Source organism: Aspergillus ruber (assembly GCF_000600275.1).
Source record: "Aspergillus ruber CBS 135680 unplaced genomic scaffold scaffold00009, whole genome shotgun sequence".
Taxonomy (NCBI): Eukaryota; Fungi; Ascomycota; class Eurotiomycetes; order Eurotiales; family Aspergillaceae; genus Aspergillus; species Aspergillus ruber.
This window is the reverse complement of record NW_024467305.1, coordinates 339,085-356,315: the sequence shown is the minus strand read 5'-3', so window position 1 is coordinate 356,315 and position 17,231 is coordinate 339,085. Positions and strand designations below refer to the sequence as shown.

The window sequence follows — 17,231 nt, the reverse complement described above, 5'->3', positions numbered from 1 at the left end:
TCATTGTGCCTTCTGTGTTTGTGCCACGGGACTTGACAACTTTTCTCTCCATTTTCTTTCATCTTAATTCATCTCATCGACAACTTGGAATATTACCATTTCAACTACTATATACTGATGGAGTCTCAGGCCCCTAAAAATAGAAGCGTAATGGCTAGACCTTGCCTCTCTTTCATCGCTTGGTTCGGGCATTTTATCGGCTGGTGTCTGACCACTATTGTCGCAGCTTGACTGTTTACAAACACAAACACGGAAACGCGGTTTCAGGTTAATATTACAAGCGCGTGGCCGGCTGAAATAGTGTCCCGTAGGTCCGCCTCCGGCTCAGGATGAGACGAATCGGCCTTAACCGACCAGGGCGCTCTCCACTTGGTCATCAGATCTCGGAATATCATTTGCTGTGTGATAAATACGAATTTGTGACTGATTCACTTGCTCCGGAGCCATAATAAAGCTGGTTTTGACCAGTGTACGTGTGGTGAGGTCGGAGGTCGGAGTACGCCGTTGGATACGGCGCATTTGGGTGTCGCCCTACAAATCCCCGAAGGGCAAAAAGAAACAATGTGACGGGGACAACAATGGACGCAGGTGATCGCAACGAGCATGCCTTGATCATCCTCTTCTCCGGTTAATCGGAAACGTGACTCGCGATGAATTGATCGATTTAGGCCTAATGGTACGCTTTTAGCCTCCTTAATTGCGCCACGTCCGTTAATATGCAGCTGATACTCGGAACCGACGATCAAAACGTCCCTGCTCTGCATTACTCCACTTGGCTCGAACTAGGCCGTTTCTCAAAATGGGCTATATCCCATATTCTATACCCATGTAACTCTCGGAGATAATGTCAATATCTGAAGGTTAGCGTGAAGGAGCGCTGGGGTTCTGAGGGAAACCCTTGTTCTGATACCCACCACCCAGAATCTCGCGTCTGACAATTCTTTCTTCGTCTTTCTTCCTTTCCTTGCACTTTAGTTCTTTATTCTTGCTCCGCGGGCTCGAGGCTTTTTATTCTTTTCTTCATGATGGATTTGTGAGTGGGTATCCCCGACATACGGAGTAGAATGGACTGGCTAACTTCTACTTTGACGCCTTCAGGGGGTTCTATTGGTGAACTTCCAGAAGAATCACCAGTTTGATACTAGTGAGATTGACAATTGAATTGTATCCCACTCCTTCCTTTCTTTAACAATTTTTCTTGATATGGTAAGAATCCTGCTGCACAGTGCGCCACAATCTGCACCATTTACTCATACTATTCTTCTCCTGCAGAGAGGCGTTGACTGCCTATTCCAACTTCTGTTACGTTCGCTTTACTATCTTGAGCTTGGTCTCAAGTCCATTCGTTTGTTGTCTCTGACAATTACCACTGATCGGCTTCGCTTTCGATTTAGCTACCACTCACTTCTTTCCTAAGCATCTTCCGTGGCAGAAGAAATCAGCCAGTTTCCACTCACTTCATCTTCCAGACGAAGCCAAATTCTTGAACGACTGGCTTCACTGGGCGACAATTGAAGTGTCGCCAAAGATCACTCTAGTACAAACAGTCCACGAGAAATTATACGATCTTCTTATCGATTATTGAATGGATCCGAACCCAATGGGTAATCCGGGCTCCGGTTCCGGGCTAGGGAAAGCTCCAGAGCGAAAGGGATCTGTCCAACGCGCGAGGCAAATGTTGGAAGCGGGTAAACGTCCAAGAGCGCAGGAACCCGAACCAGGCAAGGACCGACGCGATGTACGCTCGGTTGGTTCGAAAGCCTCGCATATGACACAATGGCCCTTGCCGGATAATAATACAATGCCTGGAAACTTCCTTGATCCCCAAGCCAGTCTTGTTCCGAGAGGACCCCCACCGCGCCGTCCGCCTCGTCCAGACGCACCGTCACCGTCCATATATTCAGAAAGAAGCGCTCCAGGATCCGCACCCAGTCCACTTCATTTCAGACAGCCTCGTCAATCATTCTCACAGCCTTTGCCGTATCAAAACCCTAACCGAATTCCACCCCGGGATACGCCGTCACCATCAGGACAGAGTACTCCCCGCGTATCTATTTTCAACGAGGATCTCTCAGATATTGCTTCGGTCTCTTCCATTCCCGATTATCCTCCTCCCCCGAAACAAGGCAGGACTGCCGGTCTGGTGCCGGCCCCACCAAACACGTTTCGAAATACTTTTGGTCGCAGATCATCCGTGTCTCCAATCCCGGAGGAGCTTACGAACAGTCCATCGAACGTGGACGACTCGTATGCCTCGAGTAGGGCCGTGCCTTCTGACTACGGTTCTCCAACTCGCGAGTCCGAAATTCTTGGAACGTATCTAGATGACGAGTCTGATGATTGCCAGGAAGCTAAAAAACCCGTCGAAGAGAATGGTGAAGGGCTAGTGAGGAGTGCGAGCGTCGGTACAAGAGGTAAACCGTCCCTTCGCGTGATCCGAAAACCCAGTGCAGAGTCTCCTGCGCCTCCAGGTGGTCAGCTTAAAGCACTTGAAGCAAATAATATCGGACGAGCCCTATCTGGAACGCCTGCGGATGAAGAGTTGAGAGCACCAGTTCCCAGTCCAAAGGAATCGTGCTCTAGCCTATCGGATCGCTCCTACGAATTCGACCTCGAAAAAGGAGCATTCGTCTTGGATATCGGCCAGCCACATCCCGCGTTTCAACACGACCCGGAAAATCAAACGGGATTACCCAGAGCTGTGCCCACAATGAGCGACAAAAGGCCAGGCGCTCGTAGGCCTCCGCGTCTGGACATGGATGCTGTTCGCGATGCCCAGGCTCGGGGCAGTCTAACAAGCTTGCCTGATTTGATTCGGCGGGCAACCAAACTCGCAACTCATTTAGATCATGGGAGAACGGAAAGTAGGAGTGATAACTTGAGTAGCAGCAACGATTCCCGGAGTCTACCATGGAGTAAGTACGAACCAACAACCAGATAAACTAGTCAGACTAACAACTTGAAGACCGTCAACGCAACTCTGGCTCTCTGCAGGATACTCTAGAAAATTTCCCTCCTCCTCCACGACGAAACACACAGGGATATTCATCTTGGCCCATGTTCTTGAGACGGTCAACATTGCACAACATAGAGACTCTAAACTCGCAATCTGACCACGGCGAAACCGAGGAGAAACCAGCAAAAAAATCACGTCGCTGCTGCGGAATGCCCCTCTGGCTATTCATCCTAATCTGCGTCGCAGTCATCATTATCATAACCCTCGCCGTCCTCCTCCCTGTCTTCCTCGTCGCAGTACCCAATGAAAAAGTGAGTAAGGAATCAACATGTGAAACATCTCACCCCTGCAAAAACGGCGGTGTTAGCGTCTCCAATGGGCCAGTTTGTTCTTGCGTCTGTACAAACGGGTATACGGGGTCTCAGTGTACTATCGCGGGTGACAGTAGCTGTACCACGACTGATATCGACGGAGGTTCGACGTCAAATACCGCGACGATGGGCAGTGATTTGCCGCAGTTATTCCAGGACTCCCAAGAAACATTCAATATTCGCCTTGATCCGGTTACCATTATGGCTCTTTTCAGCAAGAATAATGTCTCATGCACGACGCAAAATGAGCTCGTATCGATCAGTGATATTTCGGTTTCGAGCAAGGCTCGTCGGTTCCTCCCTATGCAATTGGATGACCTACCATCACAAACACTCGCTGCTCGAGACACTGTCGCGACAATGAACGGTATCGTCTTCGACGACTCCTCTCCAACAGCCGAGTCCTTACCCACTGCTACTGATATAAGCACCGCGTCGCCACCGCCCCACGAGACGTCAACAACAACAACATCATCATCATTATCTGAAACATCAACCACCTCATCACCAACAAATACAGTATCAACTACCAACCCAACTACCTCTTCTGCATCCACATCCACATCAGCAGCAACGTCCACAGCCACAGCGACCAGCGTGCCACGGAAAGCCCTCACATTCTCCCAAGTCGCAATCCTCTACATCTTCGAGATGACAGGCACGCTTAACGCAGCGATCCAATCAGAAGAAGACATCCGACACTATCTGAATAGTACATACTTGACGTCAGGTGGTGGGAACTATGCTGTGGATCTGAGCAGATCAGGGATGCAGGCCAATTTTGCATTGGATTTTGATGAGTGGACAATTACGATGGGGAATGGGACGAAGGCTGGTAGTTAACTTTGTTTGAAGTTTGGTTGTATATTGGAGATTTCTCTTCTTACTTTCCTTCATCCTTTTTTGGATTACTTTTTGTTTTGGGTGATTTCGTTGGGCTTTATATTAATGTAGATAAGTTTAGTTTTTTCTTTTCTTTTCTTTTCTTTTCTTTTTGGTTGCATTGTGTATAGATATGATAGTCTACGTTTGTACAATGAAATCTTTATTTGAAGAATGGTATGAGTCTTCAAGCCCTGCTAGAAAGCCCTACCTTTACTATTTTGAATGCCGCGTTATTCACATGAACGCGTCTTAGGTGATTGCCTTTTCATATGATTTCAGCCATTGCCGGACCATCTTCGCTATCTGTTCGTCTTTTCATCCTCCTCTCATCAGGGTATCGTCATGTCTGAGTGTTGAGTCATCTAAAGTCAAGACACAAAACAAAATACATAGCCCATGCCCCCCTTCACTCACTACTCTGATCATCCGAATCACTAGTCTGAGCCCCGTCATCCAAATCCATCTTCTTCACCACGGCATCCCCATTCCTTCCCTTCTTCTCAGCCGCAAACCACGCATCTCTCCTCTTCATCTCCCGCTTCTCCTTCCTAGCCTGTCTCTGCACCTTCTCCCGCTGCGTCTGCTCTTGTTTCTGATGAAGCTCGTTGATGTAACCCTGCAGGTGGATCAGGTCGGAACGGAGCTTGGTGACTTCGTCGGTGGTAGTCTGGCGGGCAGTTTCACTGGCGGTGGCTTTCTTCTTGAGGGTGGAGAGTTCGGCTTCAAGGGCTGTGATTTGGGTGTCTTTGGCGGTTGTGTCTTCGAGGGCTTGGGTGGAGTGGACAGTGGATGGGGATTGTTGTTGTTGGCCCTGGTTCAGGGCGGCGAGTTCGGCGAGGCCTTCTTCCATCATTGAGTCGGGGAAGAAGGCGTGGGAGAGGGCTTCGGAGAAGGGGTCTGTCTTCGTCTTGGGCTTTGGGGTATCTTTTGAGGAGGGGAGGAGGCGGGTTTGGAAGGCGTAGTCGGCAGGAACTGCGCCTGGGTTGACCGATGATTCGGAGAGTGCTTGGTCATATCGGGGCTTGATAATCGTATGTGCTATTCTTGTCAGTTCGAGGGGTGGGTGAGGTAATCCGTTGAGTGGTAACATCGACAAGTTGGTGACCGGGTGTGTGTAGTCGGCTACGATCGTGGCGTATTTCCGTCTAGCGACGTTCCACGAAAGAACCTTTCCATTACGTTGGCCGGTTAATAGGATAGTGCCGTCGTACGAAAGTGCAAGCGACTCGACCGCACCCGTGTCGGACGAAGGTGGTAGCCAGCGGTCCGCCGCTGACGGCTGCACTGGGGTAGACTGTAGCGAAGGGTCGTGGAGAGGATGTTGGGCAGACTGGTTTTTGTAGAACTCAATGCCTTGCACGCTACCATCTTCATAACCCACGTAGAAGGCGCGGTCAACCGGGTCCAGTGTCACGCATGTTGCTGAGGAGGGTAAAAGGAAAGTTCGCAAGACACGTCCCGTATGGTAATCCCAGGCAACCGCGGTGCTATCCTTTGCAGTCGAAACAGCGATATTGTAACGGCCAGCGCTGTGACCCAATGCGATCGATGTGATAGCAGCGCGATGGTTTGAAAATGTGCGGATGGGCGAGTTTGGTTGCTGCCGATCCCGGCCAGATGGGGGCTTGATGAAGGAGAGGATGCTTGCCAACGACCACACGTGAACACTCGCATCTGAGGATCCAGAGACAATGAAATTCGACGCCCGATCGACCACGAGGGAGGTTACCGGTTGTAAATGCGACGCCGTTGTAGCCACTTGTCGTCCGGTACAGGTCTACCAGATCTTCCAGTCAGAATTCGCAACGCCAAACGTACACAAATGCGCATATCATACCTCCCACAAGATCAAACGACCGCCCTCTGTTCCCAGCACTAAGATATCGCCATTCCTACCCCCCGCAACCGCAAGACTGCGTATCCGTTCCGGGAAAGGAACAATTGCCTCTTGATTCCCCTTTTCTCTGCTATAGACGTGGACAATCGCCTTCTCTGACTGGGCCGCGAACACGTGTGACGGGCTCACTGCCAAACAATTGGCCGCTGTCGAGCTCTTCTTGAAGGTGGAGCGCAGCGCGGGTGCAGGCTGGAACTCTTGGAGGCAGATACCGACATCTCTCAGCGACGCTGACGCAGGGGCTTTGCCAGACGTCAGAGTCGACGCGATGAAGCACTCTGAGAGCATGAGGAGCTGCAATAGTGAAATGAAGGGGAAATTATATGGAGGATGAATCAATTGCAGTCAATCTGATCGGGCTTTTTTTTTTTTTTTTTTTTTTTTAGCATATCAAAAGCGGATCATCACATGTTTGCATTATTTGCATGTATTTGATATCGATCATGTGACTATCCCGACTTCACCGGGAAACCGAGTCAACTAACGTCAACGACTCTCCTCCATGGGGCAACTGAGACCATCTCTCCCTCCATGGAGTGCACCGCAACTGGTCGACTTTGCTTATCATCCTAGGAGGGGATTGTTTGGGAGCCTTCTCTATCCTTCTACAACCCCTACTCCCTTTCTCAAGAGACCCGACGTCTTCTACTGTCACTTCCAGTACAGATGGACAGCTTTCGTATATGCGCCGTTGAACAATATTCAAGTTTCTACCGTACTTTCATCTTAAAATAACCTACAGAGGGTTGTTTCCGGCGCAATTTGCCTGGCTCCGGCACATGAAGCACATGCTGCGACCACCTCCAAGCATGATAGCCGTTTCGGCTACACACGCAAGGGGTCTGTGCAGGGGCATTTGATTGCCCATTGCAACACCCGCTGGTTGGTCATCGGAAGAAAAGACAGGGCTATGACATCCTTTATTGCCTGTCGGAGCCGCGAATTGGCTCCTTGAGATTGTCTCTCATTCCGGTTGCTGCCCTGGGTGTTATGACGAGATTGGAGCTCCTGCGTAGGATGGGGCCATCCACGTTTTGATGCTTCTGCAGGTGGTACGGATCGAAGCATCGCCCAATCGTCGGCCCGGTTGTTGGATCTCACCTCCTTCTGGTATGCAAGGACGGCCATGTAGTAACCCTGTGAGAGATGCGATGCCCTCATGTCCCAAAATGTTGGGCGATCCTCTCGAAGGGAGAGCGTATACATGCCCAATATACCTGGCGTGTCGTCCTTTCCAGGACAACCAAGGGATGTGTAGCTAGCATTTTTCTTTCTAGCGTAGTATAAGGAGCTGTCGGTTCCTCGATTTCTCCTTGGGAACTAATCTCCGGCCGTTTTTGCTGTCATAACAGTGTTTTATTTTTATTTCTTGGACGTCGTCTAGGCATTCCTGTTGATTGATCTTCCTGCTTCGCTTGGCCCTTGCCAGTACCGTGATGCTCTCATCTAACTACGATCCCATAACAATGCGACCCCCAGCGCCTCGTGATAACTATCACCAACATTCTCTGTCCGCCAACATGGTCCCATCCTATGCGAACAGGGATATGCCCCCGTACTACATGAACGAGAATCTCATGCTTCACAGCAACAATCCCAGCCACAACCACAACAACACAAGCCCATCTGCGCCACGCTATTCGCCAAATTTGCGGCCATGGAGAAGACAGCACTCTCATAGCTCTCTTTCGTTCATGACCAGCCCTCGACTTGAGCAAGCAGAGTATACAACGTCGCAACACCCACGACGGCCAGCAGACCGAACACCTATCTGCGTTTCACCTTTCCGATCCGTACAGAGAATGAAACAGCCTTTTCAACTGATGCTGCCAGCATCTCCAGCATGTGAAAGTACAACGACATTTGCAAAAGAGCCCAGACGATTGCACCCTAGCCCTTCACTATCGGACTCAAGAGAGTCACATCCATCGTCGTCTTCCACATATTTTTCGCCAAAGCCTGAGTCTGAATCCGAGAATGAACCTGAATTCAACATAATATGTGATTGTGCGCCTGGAGGAAAGATATGCGACAGCTGCAACGTGCAGCAAAGCCTTCAGATCCAAAACGAAGAGCAAAAGAGAACTGGAGAAATTACGAACGTTCATATGGCACACTCCACTCTTATCAAACAATATGAGGATGCTAATGCCGATGCCAATGACCGCGAAGCCACGCCCTCATCCGCCGAAACAGACTCCACCACGCCTTCGTCAAGCTGCAGGGAAACTGGAGAGGAAGAAACACTTGGCAGATTGCAAAGGACAAGAGCAGGGACAACTTCTACCCAAGCGAGCTGGGTACCAGATAACTTCTCGTACTGTCAGAATTGGCTCCAGGGTGTAGAGGCCATGGACGTGAAGGACGAGAAGTCTAGGGAACTCAGTCGGCGGAAATTCCAGATTGTTCAAGTGAGCCCGCCTCCTAGTAAACACGATGTCAAGGATGTGGTAAGTTTAGTATCTCCTTTCTGTGAAAGGAATGGAAATCGGCTAATACCAGACTCAGAAGTTGGCTGTTGCCAGTAGAACAAAGCCAAAGCTTGTCGACATATCACGACAGTCATCGCCATTAATGAGCTGTTCTGTTCCTGCTCATCAGCATCCAGTCCCTTCCACACCAGATCATCGGCAGCAAGAAATATCTGCATTTAGCCCTGACACGCCTCTTGATATCGCAGACAGCGGCTATGCCACTCATCTTGCGTGTTTCTCTCTGAATGATAGTCGAGACGAAAAGGAAGATGATTATACATATGCGAGCTCAATAACTTCCGAAAGTGTCAGCTCAACTATTGTCTGCGAGAAACCAGCAATCAGTTCAGAACGATCCATTTCACCAAACAGAACCGATCAGCCACCCAATGCCACGCTAGCACCAAAGCCAGACGCGTCACCTGGGACTTCATCGAATAAATCACAACAAGAACAGCTCGAAAAATGGTGGGATCATGAATGGACCATCGATCAACTGGAACAATCAGTGAAAGACTTCCCGGAAAGCAAGCTTAAACTGACATCCCCGGTCATCATGTTCCTGCGCGAAAGCAACGAAAAATCACTTATACGCCAATTTCGGAAAGTCTTCCCAGATGCCGCAGAATATCAGCTGGACTGTCTCTGCGCTTCTTTAATAGCCCGAAACTACATCTTCGAACTGTGCTCGAATCACCGACGAAATAGCAGATTTTCACATCGGCTCAACATTGCTTCAGGGAAGAACTGTCCTAACTTAGGTATCCGATTTGCCCAGGCATTGCCATCACAGATAAAAGACCAGGTCATGGGGTCGCGGAGTACAGAACTTCGCAAAGACTTAGATGCAATGGTCAATGACATGTTGTTTGTGGTTACTGGAAAAGCCGATGAGACGGTGAAGTCTGCTATCACGGTACTCGCTCAGGTACTGGAGAAGAAGGCCTAAGCCTGTGACATTCATTCGTCGTCCATTCTTTCTGCCATTCTTTTGTTTTTCTCTCTTATCTTTGATGTTGTGATATCATTGCCTTTTCTCATACCCTTATTGCCTGCTTTGCGATATGAGCTGAACTTTCTAATCAATTTGAATTATTTTGTCATGCCTCAGAATTTCTACATTTATTAATGTATAATTGTTAGCAGAATATGCCAAATGATAGAACATCGATACCCTGATACTTGGAGAGCAATAAATGTCTTGTAGCACGTTATTCACACCTCAGGCACATAACCAATCACTAAGCTCGGAGTAATAATGACCCACTGATTCCGTTATCATGCGGCGTCGGTGCACCTTTCCCGCGGAATTTCAATTCTTACAACCTTTCGACAATTGTAACACCATCACAATGGCAGCAGTATCGTCGAGCCGTTTGCGCCTTTTAAACACCGCATCGAGGGTTGTCCCTCAATTTGGAACCGCTATTCCAATCGGCGTCCGCAGTTATGCCACTACAGATCCCTCCCCATCCGCCACCAGTTCCCCGACGACGCTGCGCAGAAAAACGACATTCAAGGATAGGCTGAACGCCGGCCCTTCGTTTGCGGATTTTGTCTCTGGCGGCAATGATTCGACTCCGCTTGATCCTTCCGAAGCATATGAGCTCAAAACGGCACTTGTCGGGCCTGCCGGGAAGAAGAAAGAGATGACGCGGTTACCGTCATGGCTGAAGACGCCGATTCCCGATTCGAGCAACTACCAGCGCTTAAAGAAGGACCTTCGGGGTTTGAATTTACACACTGTTTGCGAGGAGGCAAGATGTCCGAACATCTCGGACTGCTGGGGTGGTGATGACAAGTCCGCTGCAACGGCGACAATCATGCTTATGGGTGATACTTGTACCCGTGGTTGTCGGTTCTGCAGTGTGAAGACGTCTCGTGCACCGCCGCCTCTCGACCCGCACGAGCCGGAGAACACAGCGGAGGCGATCTCGAGGTGGGGTCTTGGATATATAGTGTTAACCAGTGTCGATCGGGATGATCTCGTGGACGGCGGTGCCCGGCACTTTGCCGAGACTGTCATCAAGATCAAGCAAAAGGCCCCCAATATTCTGGTCGAGTGTTTGACGGGTGACTATGCCGGGGACACGGAGATGGTTTCCCTCGTTGCCCGTTCTGGACTGGACGTGTACGCGCATAACGTCGAGACCGTCGAAGCCCTGACGCCGCAAGTCCGTGACCGCCGTGCCAAGTTCCAACAATCCATCCGCGTGCTTGATGCTGCAAAGAAGGCCAGACCGGACCTCATAACCAAGACGTCGCTCATGCTTGGTCTTGGAGAAACAGAAGAGCAACTCTGGGACACCCTCCGCCAGCTTCGCGCTGTTGATGTCGATGTCGTCACTTTCGGCCAGTACATGCGGCCGACGAAGCGTCACATGGCTGTCCATGAGTATGTCACTCCTGACCAATTCGAGCTCTGGCGCCAGCGTGCCCTTGACATGGGATTCCTCTACTGCGCATCAGGACCCCTTGTTCGCAGCAGTTACAAGGCCGGTGAGGCATTCATCGAGAACGTACTGAAGAAGAGACGCGCCGGTGCCAGAAGCGCAGAGACTGTTAGTGATAAGACAATTGCCGTGGATGAGGCTACTCGTTGAGCAATGTTTCTATTTGCACTTTTCTTCTGGTTCTTGCATGCTTTTCTTTTCTCCATATCGAAAGCCTCAACGCATAATATGTCCCGACTACATGTTTCATTTGTTCTTCTCATACTCAACGGCGCTGGTTATTTCGCTTTTTTGGTCATGATCATATTAGGGTATGACTGCTTGATGCTGAGTTAGGCCTATTTCCGTCTGAATTGTATAGTACTCATGATGGATTGGGCCATCACTGGATATAGACTTGGAAACCAAAACAAATTTAACCAAAAAAATTTGAATGACAAATTCTTTCCAAGTAACCCGAAATGGACAAGAGTGGTATAGACATATATGCAAAAAGTAAATAAAGTACGTTCCAAAATAATAGACATCATCCCGAGATAAATATCAGCGTAACCCCTCCTACGCCTCTTATGCTGCTATTTACTAGACGACAAGAATACCTTCCCCGTCCTTCTATCCTGAGGAGAGGAGGAAGGGATAAGGTATACTACTGTTGAGATACTATGCAAGGAAATTCCCACACAACCACCGTAGTGCGGACAAGATCTACGGCCATTTGCTCAAACAGAACTAGTAGCATCATGCATCATCGACCAACTCGCCCGTCAACTCCTTGAGATCCCTCTTGTCGAGGCCAAGGAGGTGGAGAACATCCGTTAGGCTTTCACCGTTGAGACGGGTGGGTGCTTCAAGTTGCACCTTGCTCTTGGCGCGCCAGGCGACACCGAGGCCTGCGGCGTGGAGCATAGGCAGGTCATTGGCGCCATCGCCAACGGCGATGGTCTGAGAAACGGGAATGTTGTTTTCTGCGGCGAGGGAGTAGAGGAGGGAGCGCTTTTGCTCTGCGTGGATGATGGGGAAAGTTGGGACGAGTTTGCCGGTTAGGGTTTGAGATGTGGGGTCGACTTCCAGCTGTGAGAGGGTTAGTCTTGAGTATGTAACGAGAAGAGGGAGATGGTACGAACATGGTTGGCAAAAGCGTAGTCGAGACCAAGCTCGCTAGCGAGCCATTCTGCCAGCGGCTGAAAGCCTCCACTCAGGACGGCCATCTTGAAACCAAGAGCCTTCAAGCTCTTACACAATTCGCGCGCACCGGGAGAGATAGTGATCACAGACTTCAGCTTGTCGAACACATCCGCCGGAACCCCTCTGAGCAAGCCAACACGTTCCTGGAGTGATTGCGAAAAGTCGAGCTCGCCATTCATGGCACGTTCCGTGATTTCCTGGAATTAACAGTCAGTGTCAATCGCGGCAAGGACGCACGCATACGTAGTGGTATCTTACCGACACCTCCTTCTCTACTCCGATGAACTTGGCAATCTCATCAATAACCTCGTTCTGAATCAGAGTGCTATCCATATCAAACACTGCTAGCCGCTTATGCCGACGGAAGACGCTCTCCTTCTGTAGCACGACCTCCACATTCCATTCACGCTCAAAACGCCAGATACTCTCATGTTTCCTAAGGTCCGCAAAAGTAAGGTAATTTGGGTTCGGGGGCGGTGAGAATGTGACCTCGACCACACGGGGCTGGTCATCCTGGTCCAGACAACGGTGGGATGTGTTCATGCGCTGATACGGAGTGGGGAGGGTTTCTAAGATTTGTAGGAAGTTGGTCAAGCACAATTGCGATACAAATGGCCCGTAAAGGTGGTCAAGCGGCTCCGGTTCTGGCGCTGGGGGCTCCCGTGGGATTTTCTCAATGTCAACCGTCGGGGCGGAACCAACGGGAACCATGGGGGACGGAAGTTTGTCTCCAGATCGAACATTTCCAGATACGTCGGGATGGAGATGAGGGTGAATTGGATCGGAGGACTTGTAGTAGATGGTCGCGACCAACTGGGGAGTACCGGCAGGAAGAGGATTGGCCTGATGATCAAAAATGCTATGGATGATGCCGCTGTCGGTCACCTTTTCGGGATCCGGGCTAATCGGGTTGGCATTGAACGTGAGCGGCCCCCGGGCGGGCTCGGCAGCACTGCCCAAGACATCCCCAATGCTCTGGTTAATAGGAGCTTGGGGCTTGTATTGCTGATGGTCTTGGATAATAGAAGTGCCTGAGAGGGTATGTCGCAGTGACGGCCGCACTGGACGTGATGTTCCGGTGGGGTTGGCTTGTGCCATTATGCGCACGTCGCGAATTTGACAGGAGGGGGATAACGGAAACGGACAATCGAAGCGGATTATCTCTCAAACCACCAATCTAGCGCGCACCGTTTAAATCGCACTCTCTCGGGGATCTTGCCAGCGTACGGAGCACACGTTCAGTGCCTGTCGTCCGGTCGGGAATTCTTTGCAGATGCGGCGATCGACGAACGGTGGCACGTGGGGCCACCTGATACAGAATCACGTGCTGCTGTTTTTTTTTCACCGCCGGGCAGAAAGCGGCAGACCTTGCGATGGAAAATCTCGGCTGTCAATCTGGACGGCAATGGGGGAAAGCCAGTGTGGTATCAGATGATGCTGACCATGTCTATTACGCTGGCCAGTATAGAACTGGCCAAGCATTTTGCGGCTAATACTAAACAATAAGGTAGATTGAATTTGGCTTAAGCTGTGTGGATTTTCTTGCACCACCGTTACGCCTAAGGATACCGTTGGCTAACGTCATTCCAGATCAGGACAATGTCCTTCTTATCAAGCAATGGACTAAAGGCAAATCCCGAACAGCAAAAGCCTGAGCTGAAGCCGAATGCAATTGCCGGATGATTGTTTTTTCGCTCAACTTCTCCGGTGTTCGCTGCTGGACCCTCCAGAATCCAGCGCGATGCCGGGCAATGCGGCTCACATAAGCGGTTCCAGGTGACCGCAGAGACCGAACGCGCAAGAATTGCGTGATTTCCTGGGGACATGAGGAAATTGAATTTTTCAGCAAAGCTCCCATATATGGAAGGCGGTCACGGGCGATGTCGTGATTGCAAGCGGCAGAACGGAGGGGGCCAGTCAGTATGAAATGAGGGCACGACAGGAATTGGCTCCCTTGCGAATAATGTCATAATCGCTCGTCTTTATATCAGGCTCTTTTGCCATTGACTCCTTTGCCCAACTTCTCCATCATCGTCTTCGTTCATCTCTTTGCCATTTAATACCCCAGAGTCCCTGTAGTGGACATTCAATCTATATACACACACCTTTGGCTATTTGGTCTGAGCTTCATCTTGTTCTTCTCCTTTCGCCTCTTCGAAAAATTTCTCCGTTCCAAACATTCAGACATAATGCCGGCAAAGACTCCCATCAACTACTCTGAGGATGCCATTGACGCCAGAGACAGCCAAACAGAGTCTGGTTATGTCAGTGGCGGCTCTAGCGAGGACTACATGCCTGAGATCGTCTTCACTAAGCCGCACTTGCAATTCCTCAACAGACAGTTGCAGTTCCTTGAACCTCAAGGTTAGTGTTACCTATCAGCAAACCGAAGGTCTTCGGACGAATCGGCTAACACATCTGTCTCTAGATGTCTTGAGATGGTGCATTACCTCTCTCCCCCATCTTTTCCAGACCACTGCCTTTGGTCTCACTGGTCTCGTGTCCCTCGACATGCTGTCCAAGCTTGAGGTCCCTCGTCCTCAGGTTGTCGACCTTATATTCCTCGACACACTTCATCATTTTAAAGAAACTCTTGACCTTGTCGACCGCGTCCGTAGAAGGTACCCCAACAACAACATCCACGTCTACAAGCCCGATGGCGTCAACTCGGAGGAGGAATTCGCCAAGAAGTTCGGTCCTCGCCTTTGGGAGACCGATGACCAATTCTACGATTGGGTTGCCAAGGTTGAACCCGCCCAGCGTGCCTACCGGGAACTCAATGTCCACGCTGTCCTTACTGGCCGCCGTCGCAGCCAGGGCGGCAAGCGTGGTGACCTCGACGTGATCGAGGTTGACGAGGCTGGTCTCATCAAAATCAATCCCTTCGCCAACTGGTCCTTCGATCAAGTCAAGCAATATGTCAAGGAGAACGACGTACCTTACAACGAGCTTCTCGACCGCGGCTACAAGAGTGTCGGTGACTACCACTCGACACAGCCCGTCAAGGAGAACGAGGACGAACGGTCCGGTCGTTGGAAAGGCCAGGAGAAGACCGAGTGTGGTATTCACAACCCACGGTCAAAGTATGCCCAATTCCTCATGGACTTGGAACGCAAGCGACAAGAAGAAGCTCTCACGTCTGCATTGCAAACACAACTCTCGACTGCTCAATAAGCATATGCTGACATGAACTTCTCTCGCGTTTTAATTTGCATTGGATATGGCGTTTGACATTTGGGTATCTCTACATTGGCGGCGTTTTTGTGCTTGAAGGATTATATACCATTGCGGGGTTTGCTTTAACGATTTCGGAATTATGTCAATTCGAATCCAGGGACTATCGGATTTTGTATAGCGAATTGGCCAAAAGTTGCCTATCTAGAAATGACTATAATGAATGATAGATAACTGTTTATACAATTGCCTCTCGCTTTCTTTTCACTTTCTCTTTCACTGTGTGTTTCGCTTGACCGATACCGGTAAATCGTACTACGTGCTGTGGGGCGCTAGCCCTATTTCGGAGGTCTTTATTCCGGGGTAGTACAGTCAAACTCCATTAAGACGATACATTCTATCCAGCTGCTACTATCGTTCTAAAGCGAGTGCCGTCTTACTGGGGGTACTATGTATAGCAAAAAGGGAATCAGTGCAAGTGAATAGTGTCGGCTAAGTGCGAATATTGGTTTAATGAATATCGTGCCACCGGGGTTTAACTGTACTTTGTATACCTGTACCGGGGGGGGGGGGCTTTAAGAGATCAAGGGGCAACATCATCAAACGGTCATCATTATCTAGTCCAGTTTGTTATACTCAAACAACTCTTATAATCTTCCTAGCGCTACGTTGTTATTCTTGGCAACTCTCTATGCTTTATGTAGTGCTAGTGCTAAGATAAATTTCGACATATCTTATACCGAAGTACCATCAATATCAGCACCCACGATCTGAATGGAAAGCCTGCACAAGACTGCTGAAACGAAAAGCGGGAAAGGAGGATAAAAAAGGGAGCAAAAAAAAAAAAAAAAAAAAAAGAAGGGAAGGCTTCTCGTCTTTCTCTTCGATTCATACCGTGACCACAATACACATTAAATGAACATAGCTAGCCTTGCAGAGGCTATCATACCTCTTGCTAATCATTAACAAAAGACATATAGTCCGGTCTGAGTCTTCAAGTTTCTTAGTTCGTTTATAGACCATGGTGACATACGGGAGCGTGGTTGGATCTTATCAATCTTATCAGTATTGCCTGCATATTCAGGTCGATCTTAGTCCCTTGATCAACAGGGCAATTTATACGTAGCCGAATCTGTTGAGTACGGATGCTGTTTCACAGAGGCATTGGGTCAGTGAATGTCAAATCACAGAACCCACACGGGCTCAGCCGCTGTGGAAACAGGGACCAGGGACTATGGAATGGTAGTCTTTATTGTTCTTACGGGGTAGACTGGGACAGTACATTTGTGTACGTAATGCAATTAAACGTCTGGCAATTTGAACGGACCCCTGGCAAGATGGACTCCGTAATAGAGATGAGGCATGTGGTACGCACCCGGTTTAAGAGGGCGATTATGCCAGAGAAGGGTTGTTTACTTTCTGCAGATACTTTACATCAAGCAAACATGAGACAGCGCCTGTCCGGAATGCGTCAGATGAGTATGCGTTTGTTTCGGCATTCGTATACCAGATGCATATACTCTTAGCCATAGGAGGGGTATCCCTGACTAGTAAGCACCAGTACTCAGACAAAAATTATGCTGGAGCACTATGTATATAAAGACTTGCACTCCTGACAATCATTATTCTAAGGTGAGAATTGCCAAATAGAGCCAAGTCACGTGTCGCCAAGACCAACGTCGTCGGGATCACGCAAAGGCGGTGGGCAATGGCGTGATCCCAAGCGCCACGTGACGGCGGTTACAGCGTTCTAGAAGAATGAGATACAGATACAAGTATCAAGATTGGCAGTGTCTGTACTTTTACTGTGTTGGTTGAGGACTAGACACTCTACAG

The 17,231-nt window shown here is 49.5% G+C and overlaps 7 protein-coding genes across 7 annotated transcripts; 4 read left to right on the top strand and 3 right to left on the bottom strand.

Moving 5' to 3' along the window:
- Positions 1 to 384: 384 nt before the first annotated feature.
- Positions 385 to 821, bottom strand: EURHEDRAFT_411328 (uncharacterized protein). Its single transcript, XM_040781588.1, has 2 exons — positions 723 to 821; positions 385 to 676 (listed from the first exon to the last, which is right to left on the bottom strand). The coding sequence occupies exon 2, from the start codon at positions 614 to 616 to the stop codon at positions 392 to 394; it is 225 nt and encodes a 74-aa protein (XP_040639870.1). The 5' UTR covers positions 617 to 676; positions 723 to 821; the 3' UTR covers positions 385 to 391.
- A 779-nt stretch (positions 822 to 1,600) lies between these two features.
- Positions 1,601 to 4,170, top strand: EURHEDRAFT_401829 (uncharacterized protein; the record flags this gene model as incomplete). The annotated part of the gene is made up of 2 exons (XM_040780109.1): positions 1,601 to 2,915; positions 2,966 to 4,170. 2 exons carry the CDS (start codon positions 1,601 to 1,603, stop codon positions 4,168 to 4,170), a joined length of 2,520 nt encoding a protein of 839 aa, XP_040639869.1.
- Positions 4,155 to 6,493, bottom strand: EURHEDRAFT_364466 (putative ribosomal assembly complex component Ipi3). The gene is made up of 2 exons (XM_040778499.1): positions 6,050 to 6,493; positions 4,155 to 5,989 (listed from the first exon to the last, which is right to left on the bottom strand). Exons 1-2 carry the CDS (start codon positions 6,395 to 6,397, stop codon positions 4,619 to 4,621), a joined length of 1,719 nt encoding a protein of 572 aa, XP_040639868.1. The 5' UTR covers positions 6,398 to 6,493; the 3' UTR covers positions 4,155 to 4,618.
- A 1,136-nt stretch (positions 6,494 to 7,629) lies between these two features.
- EURHEDRAFT_376702 (uncharacterized protein) lies at positions 7,630 to 9,532 on the top strand (the record flags this gene model as incomplete). The annotated part of the gene is made up of 2 exons (XM_040778884.1): positions 7,630 to 8,559; positions 8,618 to 9,532. The coding sequence occupies 2 exons, from the start codon at positions 7,630 to 7,632 to the stop codon at positions 9,530 to 9,532; spliced, it is 1,845 nt and encodes a 614-aa protein (XP_040639867.1).
- Positions 9,533 to 9,935: 403 nt separating this feature from the next.
- On the top strand, positions 9,936 to 11,186 carry EURHEDRAFT_498226 (lipoate synthase; the record flags this gene model as incomplete). The annotated part of the gene is made up of 1 exon (XM_040785708.1): positions 9,936 to 11,186. The coding sequence occupies one exon, from the start codon at positions 9,936 to 9,938 to the stop codon at positions 11,184 to 11,186; it is 1,251 nt and encodes a 416-aa protein (XP_040639866.1).
- A 588-nt stretch (positions 11,187 to 11,774) lies between these two features.
- EURHEDRAFT_376700 (phosphoserine phosphatase SerB) lies at positions 11,775 to 13,319 on the bottom strand (the record flags this gene model as incomplete). The annotated part of the gene is made up of 3 exons (XM_040778883.1): positions 11,775 to 12,107; positions 12,161 to 12,418; positions 12,480 to 13,319. The coding sequence occupies 3 exons, from the start codon at positions 13,317 to 13,319 to the stop codon at positions 11,775 to 11,777; spliced, it is 1,431 nt and encodes a 476-aa protein (XP_040639865.1).
- Positions 13,320 to 14,410: 1,091 nt separating this feature from the next.
- On the top strand, positions 14,411 to 15,395 carry met16 (phosphoadenylyl-sulfate reductase (thioredoxin); the record flags this gene model as incomplete). Its single annotated transcript, XM_040778882.1, has 2 exons — positions 14,411 to 14,585; positions 14,650 to 15,395. 2 exons carry the CDS (start codon positions 14,411 to 14,413, stop codon positions 15,393 to 15,395), a joined length of 921 nt encoding a protein of 306 aa, XP_040639864.1.
- Positions 15,396 to 17,231: the final 1,836 nt, after the last annotated feature.